This window comes from Phoca vitulina, unplaced genomic scaffold (assembly GCF_004348235.1).
Source record: "Phoca vitulina isolate PV1807 unplaced genomic scaffold, GSC_HSeal_1.0 scaffold6, whole genome shotgun sequence".
Taxonomy (NCBI): domain Eukaryota; kingdom Metazoa; phylum Chordata; class Mammalia; order Carnivora; family Phocidae; genus Phoca; species Phoca vitulina.
Window position 1 is genome coordinate 4302453 of NW_022589709.1, and position 27448 is coordinate 4329900.

General features: G+C 38.4%; 1 protein-coding gene across 6 annotated transcripts in view; it reads right to left on the minus strand.

Moving 5' to 3' along the window:
• The window catches only part of EBF1 (EBF transcription factor 1), a 390537-nt gene that overhangs the window by 53700 nt on the left and 309389 nt on the right, over positions 1-27448 (minus strand). For all 6 annotated transcript variants that reach the window (XM_032403630.1, XM_032403629.1, XM_032403628.1 and 3 more), the window contains exon 10: positions 23604-23730. In XM_032403630.1, coding sequence (XP_032259521.1) covers positions 23604-23730 — 127 coding nt within the window. The remainder of the gene's footprint in view (positions 1-23603; positions 23731-27448) is intronic.

The window sequence follows — 27448 nt, forward strand, 5'->3', positions numbered from 1 at the left end:
AATAGTATCACATGGCTTCTTCAGATTTCTTTGAAAATGTTTACTTTCAGACATATTGCAACAACCACAGAGATCACCTGTATTCTGTGCCCTACAAAGCCAACCAAATCTAACACAAGTATCTGGTATAACGTCAATACCCCTATGTTTTGTTTTTTGGCCAAAATGTAGTGTTTGCTGATATTTTTCTATTTGAGATTCAAGTTGCAAGTGTAGTGCCTCTGACTGTTGGAACACTAAGTTCTGACTTATGAAGGTCCAGCTATAAACTGGGACTTGGCGAACTTGAAGTATTACTCACTGACTAATAATCCTATTAGTCAAAACTGTAAACTTCTGGTCAACTGCATTTTTTGCATATTACTGCATGAAGCTCTAGCTGAAGTTCCCTATCCAAAATTTCCTTTGAAGGCATCACAATTAACAAGAGGTAATTTACTCTCTTGAAATATAAAAGCTGACTGTTCCTGTCCAAAAGTCAATAAATCTTTGGTGTTGGTGAAAGACCATTCCCTACCTGTAGCAATCATGTTACCCAACCCTCAGGCAATGACTTTTCATTGAGCACAGACCAGGCTGACCACTGTGTTCACATGCATCTCAATCCCAACTATTTAACTGATGATGTAGTCTGAACAAAATAATGGTGCAATAAAATAGGAGGATTTCATAGCAAAATGCTCAAAAACTGCAATAATCTAGCTAGAGGGAAATCCACAGAAGGGCATTTGAGAGGGAAGCAAAGGAGAAGGCTTGCTCTTAAATCAGGGCTAAGGTGTTCTTCATTCATTCATGTATTCTTTTTAAAATTTATCCATAAAAGCCCTCTTGCCTATGCCTTTCACTCCCAGTCCTGTTTCCAAATCCACCATCCTTACCTGACAAGGGCCTAAACATGTTTTGCTCATTATTATAAGCACCTTATTGCCCTTTAAGAAAAGTGGATGGCCCTGGATGAAGATACAAAATTCTACCCACTTCAATGCAAGTTATTGTTCTTACTCAAAACTGAACTGAAGTGAGTGTTCAGAATTTTTCAAAACAAGATGAATAAAATAAAAATATCCTAAATACCCTAAAATCTCTCATGGGGGGAGGAGATAAGAGGGCAGAGAGGAAGAATGCAAATGATGAACTTGGAAAATTACTTGCACATGGATCCTGGAATCCTATAGAACATATTCTAACTAAGAGATGAAAATAATGGGAGATAGAGAGATGGGGCAGAGTTTTTACAGTGTCTTATAAAATTTTCATATATGAAGATTGCCTATTTTTAAGAAGATGGCGCTCAATAACAAAGGGAGAAAGTAGGAGACTGGAAATCAAAGGAATCCTACACTATCAGTCCCCCAGGCAAAACTGCTCCCCAGTCTCCGGTTCCCCGGTTTCCCAGGCTGGGCTGCCCTCCCTGCAGCCATTTATCCAGATTTCTACCAGAGGATTTTATCACTTGGATTAGCATCATGCCAACACAGCCTGCCCTCAATTCATTTTTGCTGCCCACCTGATCCATGTTTGTATCCCAAGTTCTTTGCACCACACTTTGCATATAGTTGGCTTCAATAAAAGGCAGAGAATGAAACTCAAGGAAACAACAGACTTGCTTCTGCTTTAGGAAGTTCATTTCACTTTTAGACCCCTAAAAGCTTCTTGGGATTAGTTAGCTGAAGGCCCAAAGACAAGAGAAAGGACAGGGACTGTGAGGGTGTTTTGAATTGGAAATTCAATTGAATTGAATTGAAATTGAATTGAGCTGGAATTCTCACAGAATTGAAAATGAAAAAGGCCGAGACTTGTAACAGACCTAGTACAATGCCTGGCACAAAGTAGGTGCACACTTAGCAGCTGAGCACACACGTTATCAGTCATGGAAGCAAGGAGGGAAGAGCAGGACTTCATGGAAAATGGTTGCCATAGGTGGATGTCAGGAGAATCCCCGTGAAGATGGATGAGAGAGTTTGGGACAGGGTCTACCAGTGGATGTGAACACTAGCACCCATATAGTCAAGCCACAGTTTGGTGAAAGATCACCTGACAATCACCTAAGATTCTAAATAAGAGAGTGTAGATCAGGATAGTTGGGGGCTTCCCTATTGAAAAAGGCAAAGTGTGAAATCAGTTTCTTTCTTTCTTTTTTTTTAAGGCTCTCTTCCTGAAATTTCTAACCTGGCTAAAATGTCTGTGGTTCTTTAACAGCTTAGAAAACTTAGTAGCGAATCTTAATACATTTTGGAGTTGGCCCAGAGTCCTAACTTACTGAGGGTGTTTTGCCCTCGAGGTGGGTTCACACCATCTGGTCATGGTTGAGCCTCTGAGATCCAAGCTCTCATTCTAGCAGGCTCTTCCCCTTCCGCCAAATCTCAACCACAGCTAAACTTTCCCAGCCTCTGGAGACAAAATGTTTGGGCTGTCTTCTGACCAAGTGTGAGATAGTTTTTGTGTTTTTGTGTTTTTTGTTTTTTTCTGTTTATGAGATAGGCTACAGAGCCTTTCCCAGGATAATCAGTCATCTGGACTGGTAACAGGCAGAGGCAGATGAAACTGGGAGATTCTAGATCAATGGATTTGTTTTGTAAAAATCCACTGAACCCTACTGGGACAAATTTGATTTGGTTTTACTTTTTTTTTTTTTTTTTTGCCCTTTTTTATTGAATCATTTACTCATTCTTCAAGAGTTACAATCCTAATTAAAAATAATCTCTTAAAATTATAAACATAGTTTTCTAATTTTCTTTTTATTCACCCATCCATCAATCTGTCCAGTCAACAACCATTACTGGACTTTTTACTCTCCACCAGGCATTGTGCTTCAGGTGATCAAAATGCAAAATCTATCTTTCCAGGTGTCTTTTTTTTTTTTCATTCCTCAATAAATATTTGGTAAATAAAGAAGATAAGGAATGAATGAACCTAGTAATAAAGAGAGCAAGCTGAAACAGGAGAAACAAGCAGGGCAGAGTGAAATTTATGCATGTGACAGTTAAACACTCATACAAATTCTTCGGAAATTCTGCCACAGATTAAAAATGTGGTCCACTAATTCCCATGGCCCTGAGGTTGAGATACTGGACACCAAAGAAGCAGGTGGTAGGACTTGTCTGCAAACAACATGACTTCTGACCCAGATGTTCAGAAAAGAAGATCGAATAGGCTCTTTCCACATACCCATCACCTTTCCCAGGCTGAGCCGGGGGCTGGTCTCCTCATGGCTTTGCCAACACTTTGCTCAGCACTGCCCCAGAGGTCCGTGTGGTACAGATGGCATCTGCTCACAGAATTTGAAAGCAGTGGCATCTAGGTCTTCAGAAAGGCATGCATCCTATACTCTCTAAGGAGATGGTGAGATGTATGCTGGGGAACCCATAATAATCATTACAATGCCACCCTGTGTCCCTTTCGGGCTTACCCTCGCACTCTCCTTTGTACAGATGTGTACAGCCTTCCTTCTAGTGCCTCAGGTAAGACATCTAAGTGCCTCTCATTCTAACAATCACTGTGGGAAGTACGGGATGAAATAAAATTCGGGAAGTCAGACACATTAGACTGTAATCTCTATAAGGGTGGGGCTGTGCCCATCTTATACATGGTATCCCCAGTAACTAACATCTGGACCATGATTAGTAAATATCTGTTGAATGATCACGGCATACTGCAACATTTCACATTACCTTTGTGCCTAAATACTGAAGATACTGCTGAATGCTCAGAACTCTGAAGCCAGTCTGCCTGAATAAAACTCTGGTTCTGCCACAGTCTAGTTGCATTATCTTGAATAAATTAACTCCTCTTTGATTCAGTTTTTTCATGTGTAGAGTGGAGATAATAATAGCACTTGTCTCATAGTGGGTTTTTTTTTTTAAGATGAGATGTTTAAAAATATATCTTATCTTTAAAACAGTGTGTGGCACATAGTAAGTGCCTTTTAAGTGTTAGCAGTCATAGCCATTGTTATCTATGAACAAGAATCTGGGGACTCATTCTGTCAACAAACATTTTTTGAGCATCTACTCTGGGCCAGGCATAGTCCTGGGCACTAGAAATACTGGTGTACCAAGTAGAAATAGACTGTCAGAAAATCAATTCACAGATTGAGAACTACTTACAGTCATCAATAATAAGAACTACCATTTCTCGAGTCTTTAATGTGCACCATCTATAATGTGCTAAGTGCTTTACTCATATTATCTATTTTAATCATTACAACAAACTAGTGAAGAAGATATGCTTATTTCCCCCATTATTCAGATAAGAAAATTGAGGTTTAAGTGGTAAAGTAACCTGTCAAAGGCCAGAGAGCAGGACTCTTATCTACCCATTCATTCTCTTAATCCACTCATTCATTCAACATCTATGGGTACTGCTGCATCCCAGACTCTGTGCTAATGAGAGAGAACTAGCTCGCACAAACGAATCACAGTGACAGCCACAAGTTTGTTTTTCAATAATCAGCCTGTCTCAAATAAAAAAAAGCATACAACAGAGAAAGATGATAATAGATTAGCCATGATATGGCATTAATCTTCGTGAATTTGGGACAAAAACACAAAATAATCAACAGCTCACTTTGACAAACTGTTTGCAAACAAGGAAAAAATAAGTGTTTTAAAACAATTCAAATGCACCTGCCATTTAAAGGCGTCAATGATTTAAAAAAGAAACATATGAGCTATTAGAAAAGTAATCTTAATGTTCTTTTTAATTCAGGCACTACAGAAGCTAAGTAATCATTGTTGCAATTAATTGAGCTCTTGTTGCTTGCCACTTTCCTTTCATTACAAGAAATTAAAGGGTAGAAGCAAATGATACAATATATATTTATTCAAGCTGAGATGACTCGACATCATTTATTGTATTTGTACTTCCCAAGCATTGCCTGGTTATTCTTTTAAAACTAAAATTCCTCTAGCTCCAAACTGACTTAGCACATTCCCCACAGTGATACACTTGATAATCATGACTCAAAAATGTGGAGCTAGAAGGGGCTGAGATAATATGTTGTCACTCCCATATTTATCACCACATTTCCTGAATCATCCAGCTTCGTAATGATGATTTCTTTCCATTCTTTGCACTGTTTGGCAACTACATGTTTTGTGACTACCTAAGAACGCTTATAAATATCCTCTTTCCTTGCAGCCAATAAATCTTTAAAATTAAAAGACAAAGTTAAAATGACTTCTGCACTTCACCAACGTCTCCACTAAATGTACCATACATCTCGCAATTTCAATATTCACAGTTTAAGACTCAGTGATGACTTTCAATCTTACTTTGGAAATAAAGAAAGAGGGGTATGCTTTACAGTTTATTGAAAGCTATTTTGGGAGTTAGTCTTGATGGTTAGATGTTTTATTCTTTCTGCTTCTTCATCCTTCCCTCTGCATCCACCTTTATTGACACCAGGCAGCAGCCTCTTGTTCCATGGAACTTTTTTTTTTCCTTTTAGAGTCAGAAATGGACAGACAAATATTATAGAAACAACAGTTTCAAGGATCTGGTGCAATGACATGGATCAATGCTTATTGAAATTTCAGGATGCTCGATCTGCTGAGAACACAGCCAGCCAGTATGGCTCATATTTCTAGATAATGATCACGGAGTGACTGGAGGATGGGGTAGAGAAAGTGGAGCTTCTGGGCAAATGACAGCATGACTTTAGCACTGGGGAAAATCCATAGATGCTCAGAAACAAAAACATGTTCGCATGATGCTGCGCAGGCTTGAAGTACTATCCATTTGTATACTGTATACATTCTATTGTACTAACTGCTACTTAAAGAAGCCCCTCTACCCCAATTATGTTCTACCAGATCACCCCTCTTATTTCTTTCATAACACTTTTACCAATTTGAAAATTATCTTATTTACTACTTAATTTGTGTATTGTCTTCCTGCCCTTCCTAGAATATAAGTGTCTTGAGGGCAAGAACTTCACCTTTCTGGGTCACAGAGTCTAGAAGATGCCTGAAACATAACAGGTATCAAAACTTTTTTATTAAATTGGAATTTGAATATTATTGCACCCTCTCCGCTAAAAAAAAAAAAGTAAAAAAGCAAAAAAATTCATGTTTCCTCAACATTATTTATAGGATAATCTTAAAGTTTAGACAGAACCTAGAATTCTTCAGCGATGAAATACAGCCCATCATTTCAAGGAGTTACTGTGATGACTGCACACATTGCCAAGTCAATCTGTCACTTAACATCTTAGAAATTATAGATAAATGTATAAATTCATGATGTGTGAATGTGAATTTCAAAGTTTCAGGCCATATTAAAGATTTTGCTCAGTACTCCTGCCTAGTCCAAAAGTTGTCTGAAAATACAAAACCATGCCACATGAAAGCTAAAGCCAGCATTTCCCATAGTCCAAATGGTATAAACGTATTGTTTTCAATTTAGTGACCTAAGAAGAAACATAACAGATGCATGCTTCTTCAGCCAAGACAAGAATTCCTTCCAAACATGAGAACCCATTATATAAGATGAAGATCTGTTTGGTTCCTAAATGAACCACACAGTATTGGAATTGTCATTAGCTACTATAAGGCAACGAAGAATTTATAAAATCAGAGCCAATGTGTTATTAAGACCAGGCACCGTGGCTTTCAGGCAGTATAGATTTCTGAGCTATTTATTTATTTATTATTATTATTGCAGGTCCCACTATCCCAGCTGCAACAATCCCAACTCTGCAGGGCCCGTGTAACAAGGCGATAGTATCTGAGAAATAATGAGCGAAGGAATGCTGTTCTTTCTTTCAGAGCAATCTCAGGTGCGATCTTATACCGTAAAGGACTGGATCAATACTCCCAGCAGCAAGCCGCTCGATACCCCCTGAATTATTGCTTCATTTTTCTTCTTATTATAGATGAGTTGTGTTATTATTTTCCCCAAATCGATATTTTACAACCTTTTTTATCCGTTTCTCCATAAATTTTGTGATTACTTTAAACTGGGAATTCCGGTACACTAAGTAAGATGCAGTATCTGAAAGGGACGGAATGTACTGACATGTTTTTTGTTTTTGTTTTTGTTTTACTCTTTTAGACACAATGCCTTGTTTAAAGGCACATCATAATCAATAGCCAAAGGAACATTTTCACGGAGAAAAGTTTAACATAACCCTGTGCTTGCAAAATGAAAGCGCAAATCCTTTAAAATATCAGCAGCCCAAACAACACAAAGCTGAAAAACACAAAAGGAGGCTCGATTGATCAGCACTTTGCATCTGAAATTTCATTCCTAATGCTTCTTCTCCCCTCCAGTTAAAGGGCCAATGCAATTCCCTTAAATTGTTTCTCACAAAGGAGATAACTCTATGCACCTTGGAGAGATTTAATTGGCTTCTATAGCTGTCTCCTGCTAAGTGTTTAAAACATCAGCAAATCAAATCATGTAAACTCATACCCTGTTCTGCTGTCGGTTGGCTCCAAGCTTGATTATTTAGATGTTAACATTAGCAGCGCCTACACTTAACAAAAGAGATCAGGAATATAACTCCCTCCGTGAGTTCCGGGATGACTTGAGTTAATTCTATGCTTCCTATGAAATAATGTGTTATTTGGCAGGGAATGCTCAGTGGTAACTAAACAATCATTACAGTGCAGCCAGTGGTAATTACATGGTAATTCACATTAACTTCATAATAAGCACAGTATTTTTCACTATATCCATCTGAGAATGAGGCAGAATCATAGTCTTTCATTTCTTTTTAATGCCACCAAAAATAAAAATAAAGTAAAATCACTTTAAGGGCAGGAGGACAAGGAATATAACCCTGACGAGTTAAGCTACAGATTTCATTAAAGAAATACTTAAGGCCATTAAGTCTAATTAGACATGACATCCCCAAATTCACAAACAGTAGTTCTAATAAACTCATTAAAAATTTTTGGTGGCTTCTTTAGAAAATGGGAGAATATTATATTATATTATATTATATTATATTATATTATATTATAGGCTGTTATATTACATTAAGGTTTTATAATTTTATATGGGTTCTTCTCTTTTTATGTAAAAGCCTACGAAACTTTATAAGAATAGTTCTGCTTAAATCAATGAGTCTTAAACAACAATGTGCTTCTTGTAACATGTACTTAATAATGCAATAAACTATTCTAAGTGGTATAGAATAAAAGGGAAGCACTTCATTCTGATAGGCTAAAAGGTATCGGGATATAGGGACTCAATTCCTTATAGCATTGCAGGGCACGAGTTACACTCAAATCTCCATTTACATACATGTTATTTAATTCGGGCAATTATGAAGTCCTGAAACTGCTCTTCCATTACAACCTGAGCCCATGAAAGGATTCACACCATGAATGCATCATATATAAGTATACGAAAAAGTATTCTGAGGAGAAGCAAGCAGTGGGAACAACTTTAATTGAATACTTATATTAGTGGATTAAATTAGGTCTGTTTTTAAATGAGCCACCCTTAATTAGCTGTACTTAAGAAAGTGGAATTAATATATTTTACATTTTACTCTACTCATTACATTTAGCAGCAATGGACATCTGGCCCGTTTTTGCTTTTCACCAACAGTTGAGTGCCTTTTTAGGAAGGCCTGAAGAAAAATCTATTTGGATTCTAACAGAAGCCCCAAGCAAAGGTTTAGAGCAGAATGCCCTTATACAAGCTGGCCTTTTTTTTTAATGAACTAGGGTATGCTATTGATACACTGATACTCTCCTCACTGATGACTGCAGGACACATCTGACAACAATTCATGCATTCATCCATTCATTCATTGTCAGCCAGCCAGGCAGCAAAAAGTAACCAAAACTCCTCACTGTGCCAGGTGCACATCAGAGATCTCTTTCCAAGCAGGTTTTAATCTTGTCTCTGACTGCCACCATCTTGCAAATCTCTCTCTCTCATTGATCCTCAGGATGATGATTTTGCCTCGCAACCCACTAAGCAGATCACTAAATGTGACAAAGCCCAGCACATCTTATCGCTTCAAGGACCTCAGGGAACTGAGATTTAAAGTCAAAATGGGAGGTTCCACAGATGCCCTGTGGCTAGAAGTGAACATTCCCATAAATTCCCATAGACAGTAGAGTGTGGCAGTGGACAATGCATTCAGGTGGACCTCACCAAGTCCCTCCCTGATCTAGACCTTGGAAAAATGACCCTCTAGTCCCAATGAGGTCTCCCAACAGCTTTCCGGTGTCTGACAGATGTTTCAGCTAACACTGGGCTGTCACAAAAAGAAAGGCTGAAGAAAATGCCCTTAAATTGCATGACTCCACTTTGCCAATGGTGGAAGTGGCACTTAACTCTTCTGTGAGACTTTGATATACTTGGAGGTGGAGAAAAGCTCTTTCTTCTTTTGTCAACAGAAAGACGAGGATGTAAACAAACAGATCAGAACAATGATGTCTGTGACACTTAAAAAAAAAAAAAACTGATCATATATTGGACACCCAAGGAATTAAACACGCTCTACTATCTACCTTTTTCTCGGGAGTGTACTCAAAGGTTAATGACCTTAAAGAATTCAAAAAGAGCCTGCCACGTGACCATGGTGATGTTTGTTGAATGATTTTCATATATATTCAAAGCTGGGATGCCTTTAAATATTTGCAAATATGGAAGGCAACTCACAAAATAATTAGTAAATCCATTTTTACATGATTTGTTCTGGTCATATATGCAACTCAATCATGTGTTGGTTTGGGAAAGGCTCTTCCTTCTTCAGAGCCTCAGCTGCCTCCTCTACAAAATCAGAAAATTGGCCCAGGCTATTTCCGAGGGCCTTTCCATCTCTAAAATTCAGACTTACAGGAATCTGTTCTCTCAAATCCTTTTTTGGTAAGATCTACCACTAATTGAGCACTTACTAGATGCCATGCACTGTGCTAAGCTTTTCATATGCATTATCTATTTGAATCCTCACAGCAATCCTATGAGATATAATCCCCATTTTACAATGCAGAAATGGAGTCTCAGATTGGTTAAGAAACTAGCTAGAAATCGACTGAGCCAGGATTCAAACTGGGATCTGTCTTGATTCCTGAGATCTATAGTCATACAGTTTCTTTACAACTAAATGAGCCTAAGGGAAATGTACCCAGGGTGGAGATAAGCTCTCGGTTGACAGGCCAAAGAAAAGGACACTGGTATAAAGATCTACTACCAGCTGACTGACTTCAGCTAAGTCTTTTAAACTCCGTAAGCCTAGTTTTCCTCATCTATGAAGAAGCCAACAACTGAGGTTAACTAGGTCATCTTTAAGGCTCACATACCATAAATTTATGGCCAGTTTCTCAGTCATTCCTTCATAGGTTCTTCCATTCATTTATTTGACTAATATTTATTGAGCTTTCCCACTCTGTGCTAGGTACAGTACTAGGCACTGGAATGATGTGGTGAACAAAACAGACAAGGATCCTGCCCTCATGGAATCTATATTCTAGTGAGAGACAGACTATACACAAGTAAACAAAGAAATGATCACATCAGCTGATGGTAAGTGCTACATATAGAACGCATGTAATTAACTTGTCAGTGCTAAAAAGGCAGCCTAAAACTCTAGAAGCCCCCAATCTAATTAGTGAATTATGTCCCTAGAAAGCTAAAAAAAGAAAGAAAAAATAGAGTAAAAGTAGTATGAGTCCATTTTGAGGATATAAAAATATGAGATACCATATAGTATAACCAATCATTTGGAGTAATATAAATCTGATATCAGATCCATCACCAGGTGACCTAAATGACTTTAAATATACCACTTCACCTCTCTCTAAACCTCAATTTTCACAGTGACAATGAAGCTAAAAATATCTGTCCTTCCTACCTCACAGGTTAACAAAAAAAGAACTGAATGGAAAAGGCTTGGTCAACTGTAAAAACTGCCCTGAAGTTAAATTGACTTAATTACACAGACCTAAGACAAAGCTGAGGCATGCAGGGCTCAGTAACCAAGCCTGTACTTTGGCCCTGACATATAACTTTCTGACAAGTCACATAATTTTATAGCTTTGATGTTAATAATTTTATAAATTTAATTTTCAAGCTTTTAGATGATACTCCTATATCTTCTGAGTTAGCCAGTGCAAATGTTTCATTTTTCTAGTCTTGAAGAAACTGGAGAAATACAGAACTATAACCTTGCTCAGAACCAATCCTCCAGAGACACTTTTCTCCACCTAAACCTCCCAATAACCTCAAATAGGCAGCTGGGTCTCAGTGAATATTTTAAAAATCAGTTAACACTAAAAGGAAACAATATGCATATGTAGAATCACTGGGAAGGCCTTATTCTTTGCAGATATTTAACTGTGAATATATTTTTGGCATTAAACAAAGATCTAAGTTAACTTCACATTAACTGGGCAGTGGGACTTCTGGACCCAAACCAGGAGGCTGATCCCAAGGTGGCTCTGCCCAGCAGGTCAGGTCTCCCACCCAAGATGTAAAGAAGTGAACCATAGTTAACACTAACAAGAAAAAGATGAACATTTACATTTGGAGGCCGAAGAACAGAGGACACAAGAAGTCTGCTCTTCTGTTGTGGTTTCTGCCTTCAATTTAGGGAGGCCCAGTTTCTGTCTACCTCCTCACCACTGAGAAGTTTGGGCAGAGATTCTTCAACCTGACATGAATGGGATGGTTTCCACCTGCACATTCAGAACCTTTAATAATAGGAGGTCCACCTAAAAGTGTGAGCATACTTTATCCAAATCAGAAATACTATGTGGCTTGGTATCCGATTTGTACCAAGGATCACCCATGACATATGACCTACCAATAGGAAAGTGCTGAAATAGATGGAGAGAATACTCCTCTCAAAAAATAGTTCCCTTGGGATGGACTTCAGTAATTTTAAAGTCTCTCTTATGATAAGGTTCTTTTCCAATTATGTTATTTTAAACTAAGTGCTGCTTGGGGCATGAAACAACCATAAGCGATGGCAGTTTTGGGATGGGTACAGAGGTCACCTAAAGAAGTTAGTCAAAACAAAAAGGAGAAATAGAAAATTAGCATAAATTTGGTAATTTTGCTAGCAGATTGGCCTTTCAGTATGGCAAATATTCCTCAAAACAAGCCCTTTCAGGATCAGTTTTTAAAACGCAGCTGAAAGTGGTTATCTTTGGAGATTTAAATGATTTTAATATAGCAAACAGTTACTTATGGCTTAGGATAAAATTTCCAGTGAAAGCATGATGTGCAGATTTAAAAAGAGCTGTGTCTCAAACAACTTAGAGTAGAATATGATGGGATTTAAAATGACTCTGGTTTTGATAAAAACAAACAAAAATGCTGATGTCAAAGTTTAAATAAAAGTGTAAACCTCAAAGTGGAAAAAGTTACATTTGTAAATGCTGTAAATTATGTGTGATTTTAAATACGCATGTATAAATAAATTAATGTGTGAAATGTTATAAGTAGACATTTGATAATTCATTAGTATCTACAAATATATACAGTTCACTTATTCCTAAAACTGAAAAACTTTTTGTTAGGAAAATGGGGGAATGAATGTAAGACATTCAAGATCATGTTCTACTCTGGCATATACAATGTTAAAAGTCCTATGAAAGAAAAGATGTGGCTATCCAACAACAGGGGACTGACTAAATTATGATGCAGCCACAAAATGGACTATTATATACCTGATAAAATGCACTTAGGAAGAATTGGAATTAGCAGAGGAAATGTTTACTTTACCATTTAAATTAAAAGAAGGATGCAAAATTATATAAACATGATGTGATTCACTCTGGTAAAAATTCACAAGAGTAACACAAAAAAAATATTAGAAGACTAAAAAATACTAATGATTGTTTCTGACGGATGGGATAATGGATCTCTTCATACTTTCTGTGTTTTTAAAATTTTCTGTATGAGTGTGCATTATGTTCATAATGATAGGACTTGTTTAAAATATGGAAGGATTCCTCTCTCTCTCTCTCTCTCTCTCTCTCTCTAAAAAAAGGGGGGGTGGGCTCCTGGGTGGCTCAGTCAGTTGAACCTCCGACTCTGGATTTTGGCTCAGGTCATGATCTCAGGGTCATGAGATTAACCCCATGTGGGGCTCGGGGCTCAAGAGGGAGTCTGCTTGGGATTTTCTCTCTCCCTCTCCCTAAGCCCCTCCTCCCCTCTCTCTCTCTCTCAAAAAAATTAATTAATTAATTAATTAAATAAATAAAATTATATCTATATATATACACACACATATACACACACACATATATATAGCTTCAATTCCTGTCAGACCTCACATGTCCTAGAAATACCCACTGTCTCCCAACACCAACAATCAAATTTGAGGGAATCACAAAATTCCAAAAATGAATGAGCTAAAGTAGCACCCCAGGAGGTTTACCACTTTGCAGGCTCTCGTTTCCCTCAACCACAGTGCAAATCCTGGCTCCTCCTTTTATCAGCTACATTACCCTGGGGAAGTCACTTTACTTCATTAAGTTTTCTTATAAAATGGGCTAATAATAGAGCCAGCCTCACACAGATTGTCAAGGCGGGGGTGGAATGTTTTACATTTCAGTAACACAGAGAGGAAGAAGATTGAAAGAGAAGACAGTGTAAAAAAAAAAAAAGTGTGGAAAAGGAGGGGATGATAAGATAAAACAGAAGAAAGGTTGTCAGAAGCCCACTGGGGTGGAAAACCAGCAGAGAGAAGAGAGAAAAGAAGAGTTCAAAACTCTAGCAGGGAATGTTGCTATCCTGGGGAGGGGGGTTGCAGGGAGGGACCTAAATTTCCTACCTAATTGTTTTAATTTTGGACTTGATTCAGTTTCAGAAATGTTAAGCCTCTTACATGAGTTCCCATTTTTAGTATGGAAAGTATGGAACTGCTTCACATGGCAAGGGGAAAAATTTATGGAACTCATCGACCCCCAGGGTGGTTCAAGTTGAAAACAAACAGCTCTACATTCTGTAGTTGAATGTGTGTTTGGGACCTGGAACCAACCTCTGAGACATCAGGCCCTCTGAGATGTGAGGCCCTTGGAGCATGTGCACTCACTCATTTGGGGTTGGTTGATGAGTCCCAACCAAAGTGTACCCCAAAGAATGTGGGTATAGGACTACTGATCTGTGCTGGAGGCTTTCAGGAACAAAAGGAGACCACCAGAACCCAAATTCAAGGTATCTATGCTACAGCAAGATGAGATTATGGAATAAGATTCCACCAAGATTCTACTAAGACGTGGAATGATTATTAAAGACTAAAAATTGTTTTAAATTTATAACACCTATTGTTTCTTACATATGTTTCCTACATATTGCTAAGTGAAAAAACAAATCACACAATATGATGTGAGGTCTCACCCTATTTTGGTAATGAGGCAAATACATGCATACGAAGAAGAAAGACATATGCCATTAAAAATATTAACAGCTAACATTTATTGAGTGTTTAATGGTTTAAAAACTGGTAGAAATGGCAGCAATTTTAATATTATTTTAATAATTTTTCAATTGATACTTTTGAAATTATCTGAAATCAGTATGTACTACATTGCAACAAAGAAAAACAAGTTTTAGTGCTCTAGTGGGTGCCACGTCACTTAGTTAACAATGAACAGAAAGACTAGCATCCACACCATGGCAAACATGCACCAAAAAAAAAAAAAAAAGAAAAGCAAGAAAGAAAATAACCCTCCACCAAACATTTGGAGTAAGCCTTAGAAAAGGAGAAAAAGGGGACACCTGATGGCTCAGTCAGTTAAACATCTGCCTTCAGCTCGGGTCATGATCCCAGCATCCTGGGATCGAGCCCCATATCGGGGCTCTGTGCTCAGCAGGGAGCCTGCCTCTCCCTCTCCCTCTGCCTGTCTGCCTACTTGTGATCTCTCTCTCTCTGTGTCATATAAATAAATAAAATCTTTAAAAAGAAAAAATTTAGTTACCCACTCCACCCCCCAGGATATTAGAGAAAGTTTCAACATACATAGTTAAAAAACTGAAGGGTTAATTTATCATGATGCTGGATAAAAACAAAAACAAAAGCCTTGAAGACCTCCAAATAGTTTATTGGCTTTGAAAACCAAATCAAACTAAATAGATTAGAGGTTCAAGACTTTATAGTGTTGCATTATGTTGGCAAGAATACATATAAAGCTCAGTTCCTACCTTTATTGTTAATAGCTTTCTAATCCTCGACCAGAAATTTATAGTTTGGAAATGGCAACACATCTTAAAGATTAAAGCCATGTGACAAATAGTTCATGTCCCTTAATAACCAAATCACATGCCTAAGATTGGGGAAGCTTATCTGCCTTTTCCTTCTATATGGTTTCATTGGTAGGAAATACTTTATATCCCTATTACATGAATGATGAATGGGACCGTTGGTTATGGTCTGTTATTTGCCTGGCTGTAGTCAATATGTTTTCTTTGGACAGGGATTTCTGTGATTTATCTCTCTCCCGGCCTTATCACTTATTAACTCTGGGTAGACAGGAAAAAGCCAAGGTTGTATATAAGGCCCAGTGGCCATTTAGACCTCTAATGTCAGTGAAAATATCCTTTTTAATGATCCTGTTACACTAGCTACTCAAGTCCTGATTACACTCCACTCCAAATAGGAAATAAAGGTCATATTTCTTGGAAAGTATGTACATAAAATATGCAAAATAATATGCTTCCTTCAGACCAGCTTTATTCTTTGCAGAAACGGCTTTCATTTTATAGATGTCACAGAAGTACAATGGGTACTTTTAGTGATTCTTGTTGCTGTTGTCCCCGTTATGGCACCAAGAGTGTTTAACTTTACAAACGCCAGAGGGTTCGGGATCACCAATCACATCAACATATCAGGAGCAATCACATTTTGTGAAAAAACTCCCTTCAGCCAAGCAGAAGAGGCTTGAGATTTGCCCTTTGGATCGCAAAAGCAAAAAGAATAAATATTCTCTCTGCCTTGAATTCTTTTCTTTGTGTGTAAATGGCTCATTTGGAGTAATATTCAAGACATGTGGACAGGAGCAGCCTGTTAATTTTTCTTTCTTCTTGAATCTTTTCCAATTAGGACACCGCTAAGGCAGAACTGCTAGTCAAGTGTTCATTACACAGCCCTCTCTCAGCTGAATCCTAAGTGAAAACAATCTGATGGAAGAGAAAACACACTCTTGCCTTCCTTTCCTGATTCTTCCTGAGTTCGCTTAGGCCTGTCTTCCTAACAATTAACATACGTGTAGAACATTACCCTTGGCAGAACATTTTCATGCCCGTTCTTTCTTTCACTGACACTCACAAGACCCTGGGGATGCTCAGAGGAAGAATGGCCCCTTCATCCATTAGGCTGAAGAAGCCAAAGGCCTGGTAGCCTTAAGCCCTCTCTCTCCCTCACCCCTCTGTCCAACCCAGCTCCAGGGCCTGTCTATTTCCTCTTCAATACCTCTTGAATTCTGTCACTTCATTCCATCTCCACCCATTACCACCTGAATCAAAGCCACCAAATCTCTCTCCCAGACCACTGCAATGACCTCCTAACTGGTCTTCCAATATCCATGCTGGGTTTCAATGTGCCAGCCAGCCAGAGATTTTTGCTTTTGTTTTTTTCCCAAATGCAAATCTAGTCACGTCCATTGTCCTTTCTGACACTTCAAGGACTGCCCATTGTTCTTAAGATGACAACTAAACTCCTCCCCATGGCTTATAAGACTTCGCACAAACTTGTCCCTGCCCGCTTCTCCAATGTTCTTTGTCACCATTCGCCTCTCTCTTAATTTTGCAGCCTCGCTAGAATTTTTCCAGCCTTCCAAGATGCCACATTTGCTCCCATTCAATGCCTTTTTACACAGTCTCTATGCTGGAACACTCATTCTCTTTCTCTAACCCCACCCTTCTCCCACTCTCCACCTATTGCCAGGTTAACTCTTAATCATCCTTCAAACCTCAGCTCATCATTTCCTGAGGAAAAATATCTCTAACAGACTGGTTGGGGTACCTTTTTTTTATATGCTTTTTGGAACTCAGTTCCTATCTTTTTGGATACTCACCAAATTTGAAATAGTAAACTTATAAACATTTACATTCCCTTGTAGACCATAAGATCAATGAGAACAGGGACCGTGTCTTGTTTTGCTCAATGCTGTTTTAGAATATTGCCCAAAATGGTTTAGAACATTGTCTAGAATGGAACAGGCAATCCACAAATATTTATAAGCCAAATGAATGAACAGAAGGAAGTACTAGTAATTAGAACCCAGACCTTTTGATTCCTACTCTACTGACTAGAAAGAGACAATTTCTTTAATAATGATGAAAGCTGACACATATTTAATACCAACCAAAATTTGCTCTAATGATTTTTGAAAATATTCTTATTATCTGCTTCTATCTCTTTGAGTTTACTTTTAGGGAGCACTCACACTGTACCACGTACAATCAGCACTGCATTACCTATATTGATCCATTTATTTCTTAGACATAGGTAGGTACTATTAAAATATTCCCATTTTACATGCGAGAAAATGAAGAATTTTTATGATACAGATCCAACCCATATTTTTTTTAACAGAAACCCCACTACTATGTTCTCCTGTGTGTAAAACTTCAAGTGAAAGGGGATAGATTCTTAATTAACAGCTCTTATTTACATTCCATGTCATCCAGAGCACAAAAATCAAAGAGGACCCATTGATCCTGGGCAATGTGTCAATCAATTATTAGAGAACATCTATTGCAAGTAAGATACTGAGTCAAGTTGCTTCAACACAGTGTACAAAATAATATAAGATCAGGGAAGGATAACTCTTTCCTTATAGAGCATGTGGACTTTTTGTGATTTGCATATTTAAGAATAGAACAAGAGATCTGAAGGCATAAGGAAGTGAATGATAAATGAATGGCCTAAGCACATGCAACAAAAGAGATCCAAGGATATAAACTCTTCCAGTCAATCAAGATGAGCCACAGGGAACATCAAAGTCACCTAGTACAATTGGCTCATTTTACATTGAAGAAACTAGAATGTAGACCATGGAAGCAATGTGTCCCACAACTCACAGCCAGTTAGCAGCAGAGCTGGGGCTACCAGGCTTCCTTGTTCTCAGCCCAGTGCTCTGCCCACTATACTAAAGTGGCTAGAAAACACTTCAGAGGGGAAACAGAGTTTGAGCCTGATCTTACAGGGGAATTACCATGTCCAGAATTGCTAAATATGAAGTGAGCTTGCGGCCTAATGAGGAGACTGGCTTGAGTGAAGCTGACTGCACAGGAAGCCGTGAAATTAGCCAAGCATAGGGGTTGGGCCATATCTCATATACAGTGGGCAAAAGGGGAAGCTTTCTATGCAGGGTAATGTTATGACTGTGGCTTTTCAGAAGCCTAACCTGACAATTAATTAGTATTAGAAGAGGCTAACAAACATGAGATTCATTAGTACAAACTCTTTACTTTGCCTTACAACTGATGACTTTGTTTATCCCCATGGTGGCAGCCTTCTTTGTGGAGGAGGTTTTCAAGAACTAGAAACAGAGGTTTCTGGTCTTGAAACTTTTGAACCTGGAATTGAATTATAACCCAAACACCTTTGTTGAAGAGGCTGGTGATGGACTGCACCCATGTTACTATGGCCTCCAGAGGAAGGGCTGAAATTTGAATGGAAACAAGAAGACACGTGTGTGTTTTTCCTGAAAAATCAGCACCAGAGAACTTTATAAATCAGGGCTGCCTTATTAAAATATTTATTGTTTGAGGCTATTCCTGAGAAAGTATTTATTACATCAAAATAGTTATATCAGTATTTATAAATCTCTTTTTCTTGCTACCTTATTCATACTTTGCTCTTTTTATTTGCAGTTGATTGGTGTTACTTGTTTCTTTTATTTATGGATGTCTACAGTTTTCTTACTAAAAATCCTACAGGACATTTCTTAGACCTCTAGGAAATGATGGTGAAGATAAACAATACACGTAGAATATTTACACCATGGTAGGGACTCAGCAACGAATGAATGAATTAATGAATAATAATAATGGCCATCATTTATTAATGGAAACCACTAGTATCTGGCTGGTGCTCATACTAGCTCATGAAAAGTGCTTTACATATATTTCCCTAATACTAAAAAAACCCCGGCAAGGGATTATTCCCTTGTAAAGAATAGGCAACTGTGGTTCAGAGCCATCACATGATGTCCCCAAAATAACCTCCATAGTAAGTGGAAGAGCTGAGCATTCCATCTACACCCATCACCTCTTGAACCCAAGCCCTTAATCATTAGGTCATATTGTCTCCTTGGGAGTGAGAGAGGAAAGAATGGGAGGAGAAAAGAAAAGGAGGTGGGGGGATGAAGGAAGAAAAAGGGAAGAAGGAGAAAACAAAAGGAAAGTGAGAAAAAAAGGAAAACTTGAAAGACATGGTACATGTCATCAAGTCCCACAGAGCACATTCAGCCAAGGTGGCCCCTCCTACATGCAAAGTTGTTTTAGGCATGAGGTACATACAGGAAGTATTTCCAGGAAGAATTTTCGTTTCAAAGTTAATTCTGAGACTAACAGAAATTTGAGTTAGTTCTTCCCCAAGGGCAGGAAATTTGGTGAAAAATCCTTAGAACAGTGGAACCTGGTGATAGAATGATCTGAGAAGTGGCCTAACCACAGTCTGAACTGTGACGTGATCATTCACTGGGGCTTTCACTAGCTTGAGGGCGGGCAGGCATCCACAGCTCTCCATGCACACCTGAGCTAGTCAGACCCCATCCTGGTGGCTTACTCTCCCAGTCACAGTCTCTCCAAAGATAGCAACCTTTCCAGTGGAGGAAGAACTGCCATGATGTAAAACTAGATTTGGCCACTTCTTATCAGGGAAACCAATTCTAGAACTTTGAAGAAGCATTTAAAGCCTCCTTAGAGTCCTTTATCAGCTCCCAAGGTTACTTAAAGCTTAGTGGGAGAGATCACAATTCTAAAAGATCCACCTCGCCTAAAGATGTGACAACTGCAGGAAAACAAGCTGGGAGAAGAACAAAGGTATTGGGGAGACCTCTTTCTATGGCACTGGGAGTTTATGGTGGATTTACTTCCTGTAGGACTGACGGATCAGACACCAGGAGAGGGCTTTGGAAACAGTCCTGTCATTAGAAAGGGGTTTTGTTGCCTTCTGTCAGGAAACATTATTTAAAATTTAAAATCAACTTTGCCCCCGAATTTACATAAGAGTAACTGGACACAAGAAGTAAGATCTGGGAAGTACTATTTGTTCTGATCAAGTTGGGATTCACTTTGCTCCCTTACTGATTGGGCGAACACAGAGACACACACATCTGGCGGCTGAGAATGCCTCCTGTGTCCCTGATCTGAAGAATCGATGATGGAGAGCAGCGTTCCCACTCCTTACAAGTGGAGCCAGCTTGGAGGCAATCTGTGTTTAGTCAAATTCTTTCCTCCCTCCCCAAAAAGTCTGCCTTTATTTGCATAGATTAGGCCATGCTGTTCCTGTCTCAGTTTTTTTTTTAAACAATTATGGATTTTTAGAGACTTCCACATATACACACCCAAACTCCCTCACACACTCAGAAAACTGCAACAGTGCTTAAGTTGGGGCTGTGAGTTTTCAGTCCCTGGATATTTCCCTTTTTTTTTTTTAAGGGAAAAATTCCAAGTGACATTCCACTAAGAAACAGGAGGTTGGCTCAGCCTGTCCAGAAAATCAAGCTTCATATCCTGAAATGCTATGGAAGTTAAAGAAAATGAAGTGGGAGCTTCTGTGGGCAGACAGAAAAGGATGACTGCCCGTTTATGACGACCTGAGTGGTTGTTTGGATATGGGTATTAAAGAGGGCATGTACTGAATGGAATACTGGGTGTTATACGCAAACAATGAATCATGGAACACTACATCAAAAACTAATGATGTAATGTATGGTGATTAACATAACATAATAAAAAATATATATATATATATAAAGAAAGAAAGAAAGAAAGAACAGAAAGGTTTTATGACTCATCTCTGCCTTTGTTGGTAAGTGGTGACAAGCATAGAGGTAAACTGAGTAAATCAGAAGCACCAGCCATGAACAAGTGACCCTGGGTAGGGGCATTTAATGCTAATCAAGAGGCCATGTGTAGTTCACCAATTAACAGAGATTCCCCTTTGTTAGAAATGATGTAATGTCACAGCAAGCTAATAGCCAACTCTATCAGTGGAGAAGTTTCTGTGCTAATTTCTTCAAAATTGTATTTCTCGAACACGGAGAGAAGTTAAACTCTCTCCTAAAATACTTAAAAGACTACGTCTTCTTGTCTATTTCCCACAGTTTAAGGCAAGATCAGAAGAAGCATTTTTTCAGACTTTAAATTTCCTGCACACGTACACACGTGCGTGCACACCCAGGATTTCTCTCTCTTAACCCTAACTACTTTGCTAGACTTGCAAATCTGCCGCTTTTATCTTTGATCCTAATTCCTGTATGATACAGGTTTTCTAAGATGTGATTTCTTAAATTGATGGCAATTTTTCTTAATGGTTAAAAAAATTCCAAATCATAATGGGTCCCTAGCTATTTTCTTTTGAGAACTTAAGTAATTTAGTGGGGATGATTTTTTTTTTTAACTTTTATGGCCAGGTGGCTCAAGGGGATATTTTGTTGAACACTGATTAAAAATAATTTCTTCTAAATGAGACCTGACCACAAAATGGAACCATTAATGGGCAGGGATGTTGTCACCAAAGCGGAATCATGCCTGATTACCTCTTGTACCTCCCACCACACAAGCATTTTCTTCTTCTTCTTTTTCTTCTCCTTTTTCTTGTTCTTAATAGCAGAGTAAATAAGCAGCCAGCAAGGCCTAAATGTTTTTGGCCAAAAACAGAGTCCAAACTCCTCAGAGAAAACATTTGGCCTCTGTGGTTTTGTAATATGTTCCAGAACACCGAGTTCAGTGAGGAACATTGTGAAAAACTCCCATCCATCGGAATGATGGTGGGGAATGTTACAGTATCAGAAGTTTCAATTGGTCCTTTTCCTGCAGGCCCATAATGAGGCTTGTAAAAAAAAAAAAAAAATAGTGCTATGTGGAAGTTCTCATGGGAAAAATGAATGGCAAGAAATCCTAGCTTTAAAAGAAACAGCTAATCTGCTAGTTTGATTGTTCTTCAAAACTTACGCTGAACCAATGAGCCTAATTAAAAACACTTGGCCTACTTCTATAAAGCATCATAGCTTTCTCTATGCTTCGTTTGTATACACCACAAAACTCCAGATAGACTATTATTTTTTCAAGTGCTCACTAACAAAGTGCTGACTTTGTTGGGATGGCTGAGCTAATTTCTTGAACTCAGTGTGAAACCTTAGCTAAACAAAATTGTGGTAATTTTCCTTAATTTGTAAAAGTGATTGGAGTGCAAACAAAATTTTCCTCTTGGGTCAATCCTATAATTTTCAATTAACTAAAACTAATCGTCAGGCAGGCACCAAACCTGCATTTTGTTTAAAGGGCTGGGAGGCATTTCCAAGGGTCAGGATGCATTAATTGTTTTTATAATTTTGAGAGAGAAGGAGAGAGAGAGAGAGAGAAATTGAGACTAACAAGTATGGTTGGTTTTGTTCCTAGTTTTAAAATACAAAAGGAAAGATGCTTTGAGTTAAAATGTCACAGCAAAATAAAACTTGTCCCTTTAATTGTATGGTTATAATTAGGATATGTTAACAGAGTTATCTCTTCACTGATCTAGAGCTTCTTTGTGTGAAAGCAACATATGCTCTATACTTAGTCAGGCCTGTGGTCCTCTACTGATTGAAGAAGGAAACATGGGACAAGTTCCTGGAGACAGCTACCTAGGGATGACAGGTAGTAAAGCAGAGGGCCAAGAATGTCACTATTCCCAGTGCAGTCCATGGACCAAGATCATCAGCCTCCCCTGGGAGCTTGTTAGAGAGGCAGAGTCTCAGGTCCTACCTAGAGCTACTGAATTAGAATCTGAATTATAAAAAGATCCATGGGGGTTTGGCTAGCACATTACAATCTGAGGATCTCCTAAAGTACTAAAGTACACATTGGACACTTAGGCTGTGTGTGTACTTGCATTTCCACAGGGAACCTGCCTGGTTCTCTCCATCTGATGGGTGGTCAATTCACCTTCACTCTGCAACCCTAGTTTCTTACCGCAAGGCAGGTCCGTATGCCAAGGCTGTTTGGGGAGGGCAAAATGCAGTTTACGGGAGAAGAAAGTACCAACCCAGAATGAAATAGGAAACTACCAATTTTCTAGCTATGACCAGGCTAGAAGAAAGTTGTACTTTTCATTAAAGCACATCCGTACTCCATAAAGCAAATAAACCCCAACGCAGAGGGCTTAACATCCAGAGAGACTCCAAATTGTCTAGCACTTCTTCCCCCTTTCCTTATTTCTCAGGCTGCTTCTTTAAGTATCCAACCATTTTTTTCTACTGATCCTCTCATTCAACACGGACACCCAGATGAATTCTTAAAATAATGATGAAAATAATAATAGCAAGTCATTTGGTCATACATACAGTGAAATGGACCAAGCAAGAGGGTCCTAGAAATTAGATTTTAAAATAAAATGCACACGTAAACATACAAGATAAAGTAAAACACCCACAAGGCCAAGGAAAAGCTCTGTGTCCATCATCTGCAGTGGTTCTTACCTGTGTAAATGAATCTTCCCGGTGTCCCTTTGCAGAACTGTTTCGATTTGTAGGACAATGTGACTTCTACAACACCAGGGATGTGCCGAGGAGGGGTCTGCACACGGATGGCATGAGGAGTAATCAGCTGGGGAAGACATTGGGGAGGAAACTGTCACTGCGATATGTAAAGGACTCATTTCACAGCCTTCCTATCAACTCTCAATAAACACAGCTTTAAAAAACATAATTAACCTGTCAGTGTTTACCTACTATCTTGATGGAACCTGTATCAAAGACACTGACAACAATATTTACAAGTGCTCCGAGCACAGCCACAACAACTTTATCTGAGTTTCCCTACACAGCAGGCACTCTGCTTCCTGGTTTGAAAAGTGAACCTGGCCTAATGGAATGATTCATCTACTACAGGATATCCTTTGGAAAATCTCTGTTTGAGGCAGACACCAAATCAGAGCTGAGCTCTACCATGCCTTTCCAGAAGTTGGTGGGCCTAGTGTTTGAACTGAGCCCTTGAACATGTGGAAAACACAGAAGTAGGAAATCAGTGGGCCAAGGCGCTCTGATTAGCTGCAGAGCACATGTATGAAATACCCCTAAAGACCATTTGGTGCATTAACTACCAGAGGCACAATCAAAGAGCTTTAAAGGGGAAACCAAAGAAACTGCCTCCCTGGAATAGCTTAGAGATCTGGCAGAATTAAGGACTGTCCATAAAAGGGAAATGGAAGGTTGGGGAGGGGGCTGCAGAATGATCACTGGTCCATTATGCAATGCCACGTGCACAATGAGAAAGTTCGTTTCTGAACCCTGTTGGCAATCAGATTACACTGAGAAGCAGAATTTATTTTTTATTACTCTTATCTTTGTTTATATAACTGAAATGTTATTAATGGTCATAAAACTGGCATTATCTGGTTCTTTGAAAAATCCAGCCCTGGTATTTGACTGGTTGACCTCTGATGGTGCTGGATTCTACACGTTCTCTCTCTACAGTATCTGCAATTGCCCACTTCTTGACTCCTATCAGTCATTTAATTCAATATTTGTGGTACTGAGTCAGTATACAATGGATTAGCACTTGGGTTCATACTAACTTATGAGGATAACTTAGAAAAAGCTTTTTTTTTTTTTTTTAATGTGCAAACCAGACCCAATTCCAGTGTTTTGCCCAGAAAATTACAGGTGGCACTATGAAAGAACCACAGGTGACACTGTGAGAATCAAGGTGTCAGCCCTTGGGGCCCACCTGGGTAAACAGTCCTAACACCAAGTCCCAGGGAAAAGAATCTGAGAAAAGTTGCTACTGGGAAAGTCCGCAAGTAATTTCTGTCAAATGTTCTTTTTTGAAACATAAAGAAAAGGCCATCTGCATTAAAATTATTTCAACTTAGTAATTAGAAATGCGTAGCCCTTTCTGTAGAATGTGTGGAGCCTTAGCTTATTTGCTGGAGACACACGAAAGATATTTCAGTAAGATCATGCATATGTGGAAGCCCCGGAGACTGAGTTCATCTCCATGGCTGCATGTTTTGGATGGCTAAAGTTTTAACCAGAAAAGCACACAAAAAAGTATTTACTTAAAATTTTGTCCTTTTCATATTTAATTTCTTCCAAAATCATTGCATTTTTTTCTAAAATAAGCAAAGTATATATACTTAAATTTAGCCTTGATGAATCAAGATCATCATTTGGAATACTCCTTATTATATCTTGCCGTAATATAGAAAAGCCTACTTAGTGACTACTGAGGTATGAGGGACTGTTTTCCCCTGCACTAAATGGCCTTAGATAACTATAATTTTTAAGTTATTTCTATTTTATTCAGTTTCTTGTCTTTTTTTCTGGTGTTCTTTACAACTTCTAATCTGCACTTCTAATCTGTAAGCACCAAAATCAGGAAATCAAGTTTACTATTGTATAGAGAACAGAAGAAGGAAAGAGGCTCTGAAGGGCAGTAAAAGATGATCTTCCAAAATCAAGCGCTGATGTTTAATCTCAACTGATCAAAGTGTTTTTGCAATGTTGGGAATTAACACTTGGTGAGCACCTAGGAAGTATCTACTACATGGCTGAGGAATTTACATACAGACACTAATTTCATCAAATCAATGACCAAATTATCATTATTGTTATTATTATCCTTTTTTCCAGATGTGAAAACACAATCCTATAATTGCTAAGTTGCTTGTACAAAGATAACCCTTGTTAGCGCAAGTTAGAGCAAAACGTGACACCGATGCAGTTCAGAAAATGACTGGGATAAACACTTCCTACCTAATCATAGAGAAGAACTTGTTCATATGGAAACTTTTTAAAGGAAGTAATAAACTCAAATTTTTCAGATCCCAAGATGGGCGTGGGTGGTTTTTTCTATCCCCATTCAATATCCATGTTTCATTTGCTACCTGGTCCTTAGCTGTAGTTTTGATGATGGAAGTCGCCATATTGTTAGATTCCAAATAGGTGGTATAGTTCTATTTTTAAGAGTTACTTGGGATGCAGAGTTACATTAATTCACAATAACACTTAGGAGAACTTTTAGCCAGTTAGAAAATACTTCACCTGCCCTCCCTTTGAGGGGAAATAAATTTTAAAAGGTGGAAAGATATTAGTAAATAGATGAATAGAAACATCTTCTTACGTATAAGGACTTATTACCAATGAGCTGCTACACCAAGTAACAGAATTCATGGGCTTTCTGAATTTATTATATAGGACTGCAGTGAAACTACTGAGTTAAGAGTGAGGTGTTGACATAAAGCAGTAGGCTCAGGAAATTGAAACAGATTTTCATTTACTATTTCACTTTCAATTTTAATCAATCGCCTTAACTAAAGCAGAGATTCCTTCTTGAAATAACTGTCCTTCGCAAATGAGGTAGAATACGAATTATCATTAGAGAATGAATTTGTTGATGTTTTCCTCGCTGTGGATGTTAGTCTGCAAACAGCCTCTGGCATTGACATATGATACTGATGCCTTACAGAGGAAAAACATTTTTTCTAACTTCTGTCAATTTGAAAGCACAGGCTTATTTACTAATCATTCAGAGAATCATAGACTTTATTGCTGGAAGGAACTCTAGTAATCATTTAAAACTAACCCTCTCATTTTAACTTCTGAAGACACAAAATTCTAGAAAAATCTACTGGTTTCAAAACTTGACCCAACATCTTAGGGGAAAAACAGGGTCTAAATCTAGAAGGCTAGAACCCAAGACAACCACCACCAGCCCACCACTGTCCCAGGAAGGATAATTTCCTATATCGTTCTAACCTGCTTGAACTGAGGTAGCCACTCCAAGAAACAGAACAAGGAAGGGCTCTGGTAAATCTAAAATTTCCAAACTCCCATTATTGGAATACCATTTTCTCAGTTTTGTCATAACTGTATACCACCTATTACAATTATGTACTTAATATTTAAAAAAATCAATTACTTTTTTTGTTTAAAATAACTTACTTTTTTTTAACAAGGTATCTTTTTTTTTTAAGATTTTATTTATTTATTTGACAGAGAGAGAGACAGCGGGAGAGGAAACACAAGCAGGGGGAGCAGCAGAGGGAGAGGGAGAAGCAGGCTTCCTGTCGAGCAGGGAGCCTGATGCGGGGCTCGATCCCAGGACTCTGGGATCATGACCTGAGCCGAAGGCAGACGCTTAATGACTGAGCCACCCAGGTGCCCCTAAAATAACTTATTTTTAAAGGAAACTTTATATCACTCTCCCAACTGGAAAACTGGTATCCCTGCCAAAATAAGAAGGTAGTAGAGATGGTAATTTTAAAGTCAATATGATGTTGTTAAATTCTAACTAAATAATGCTCACAACCTGAAGTCATTTA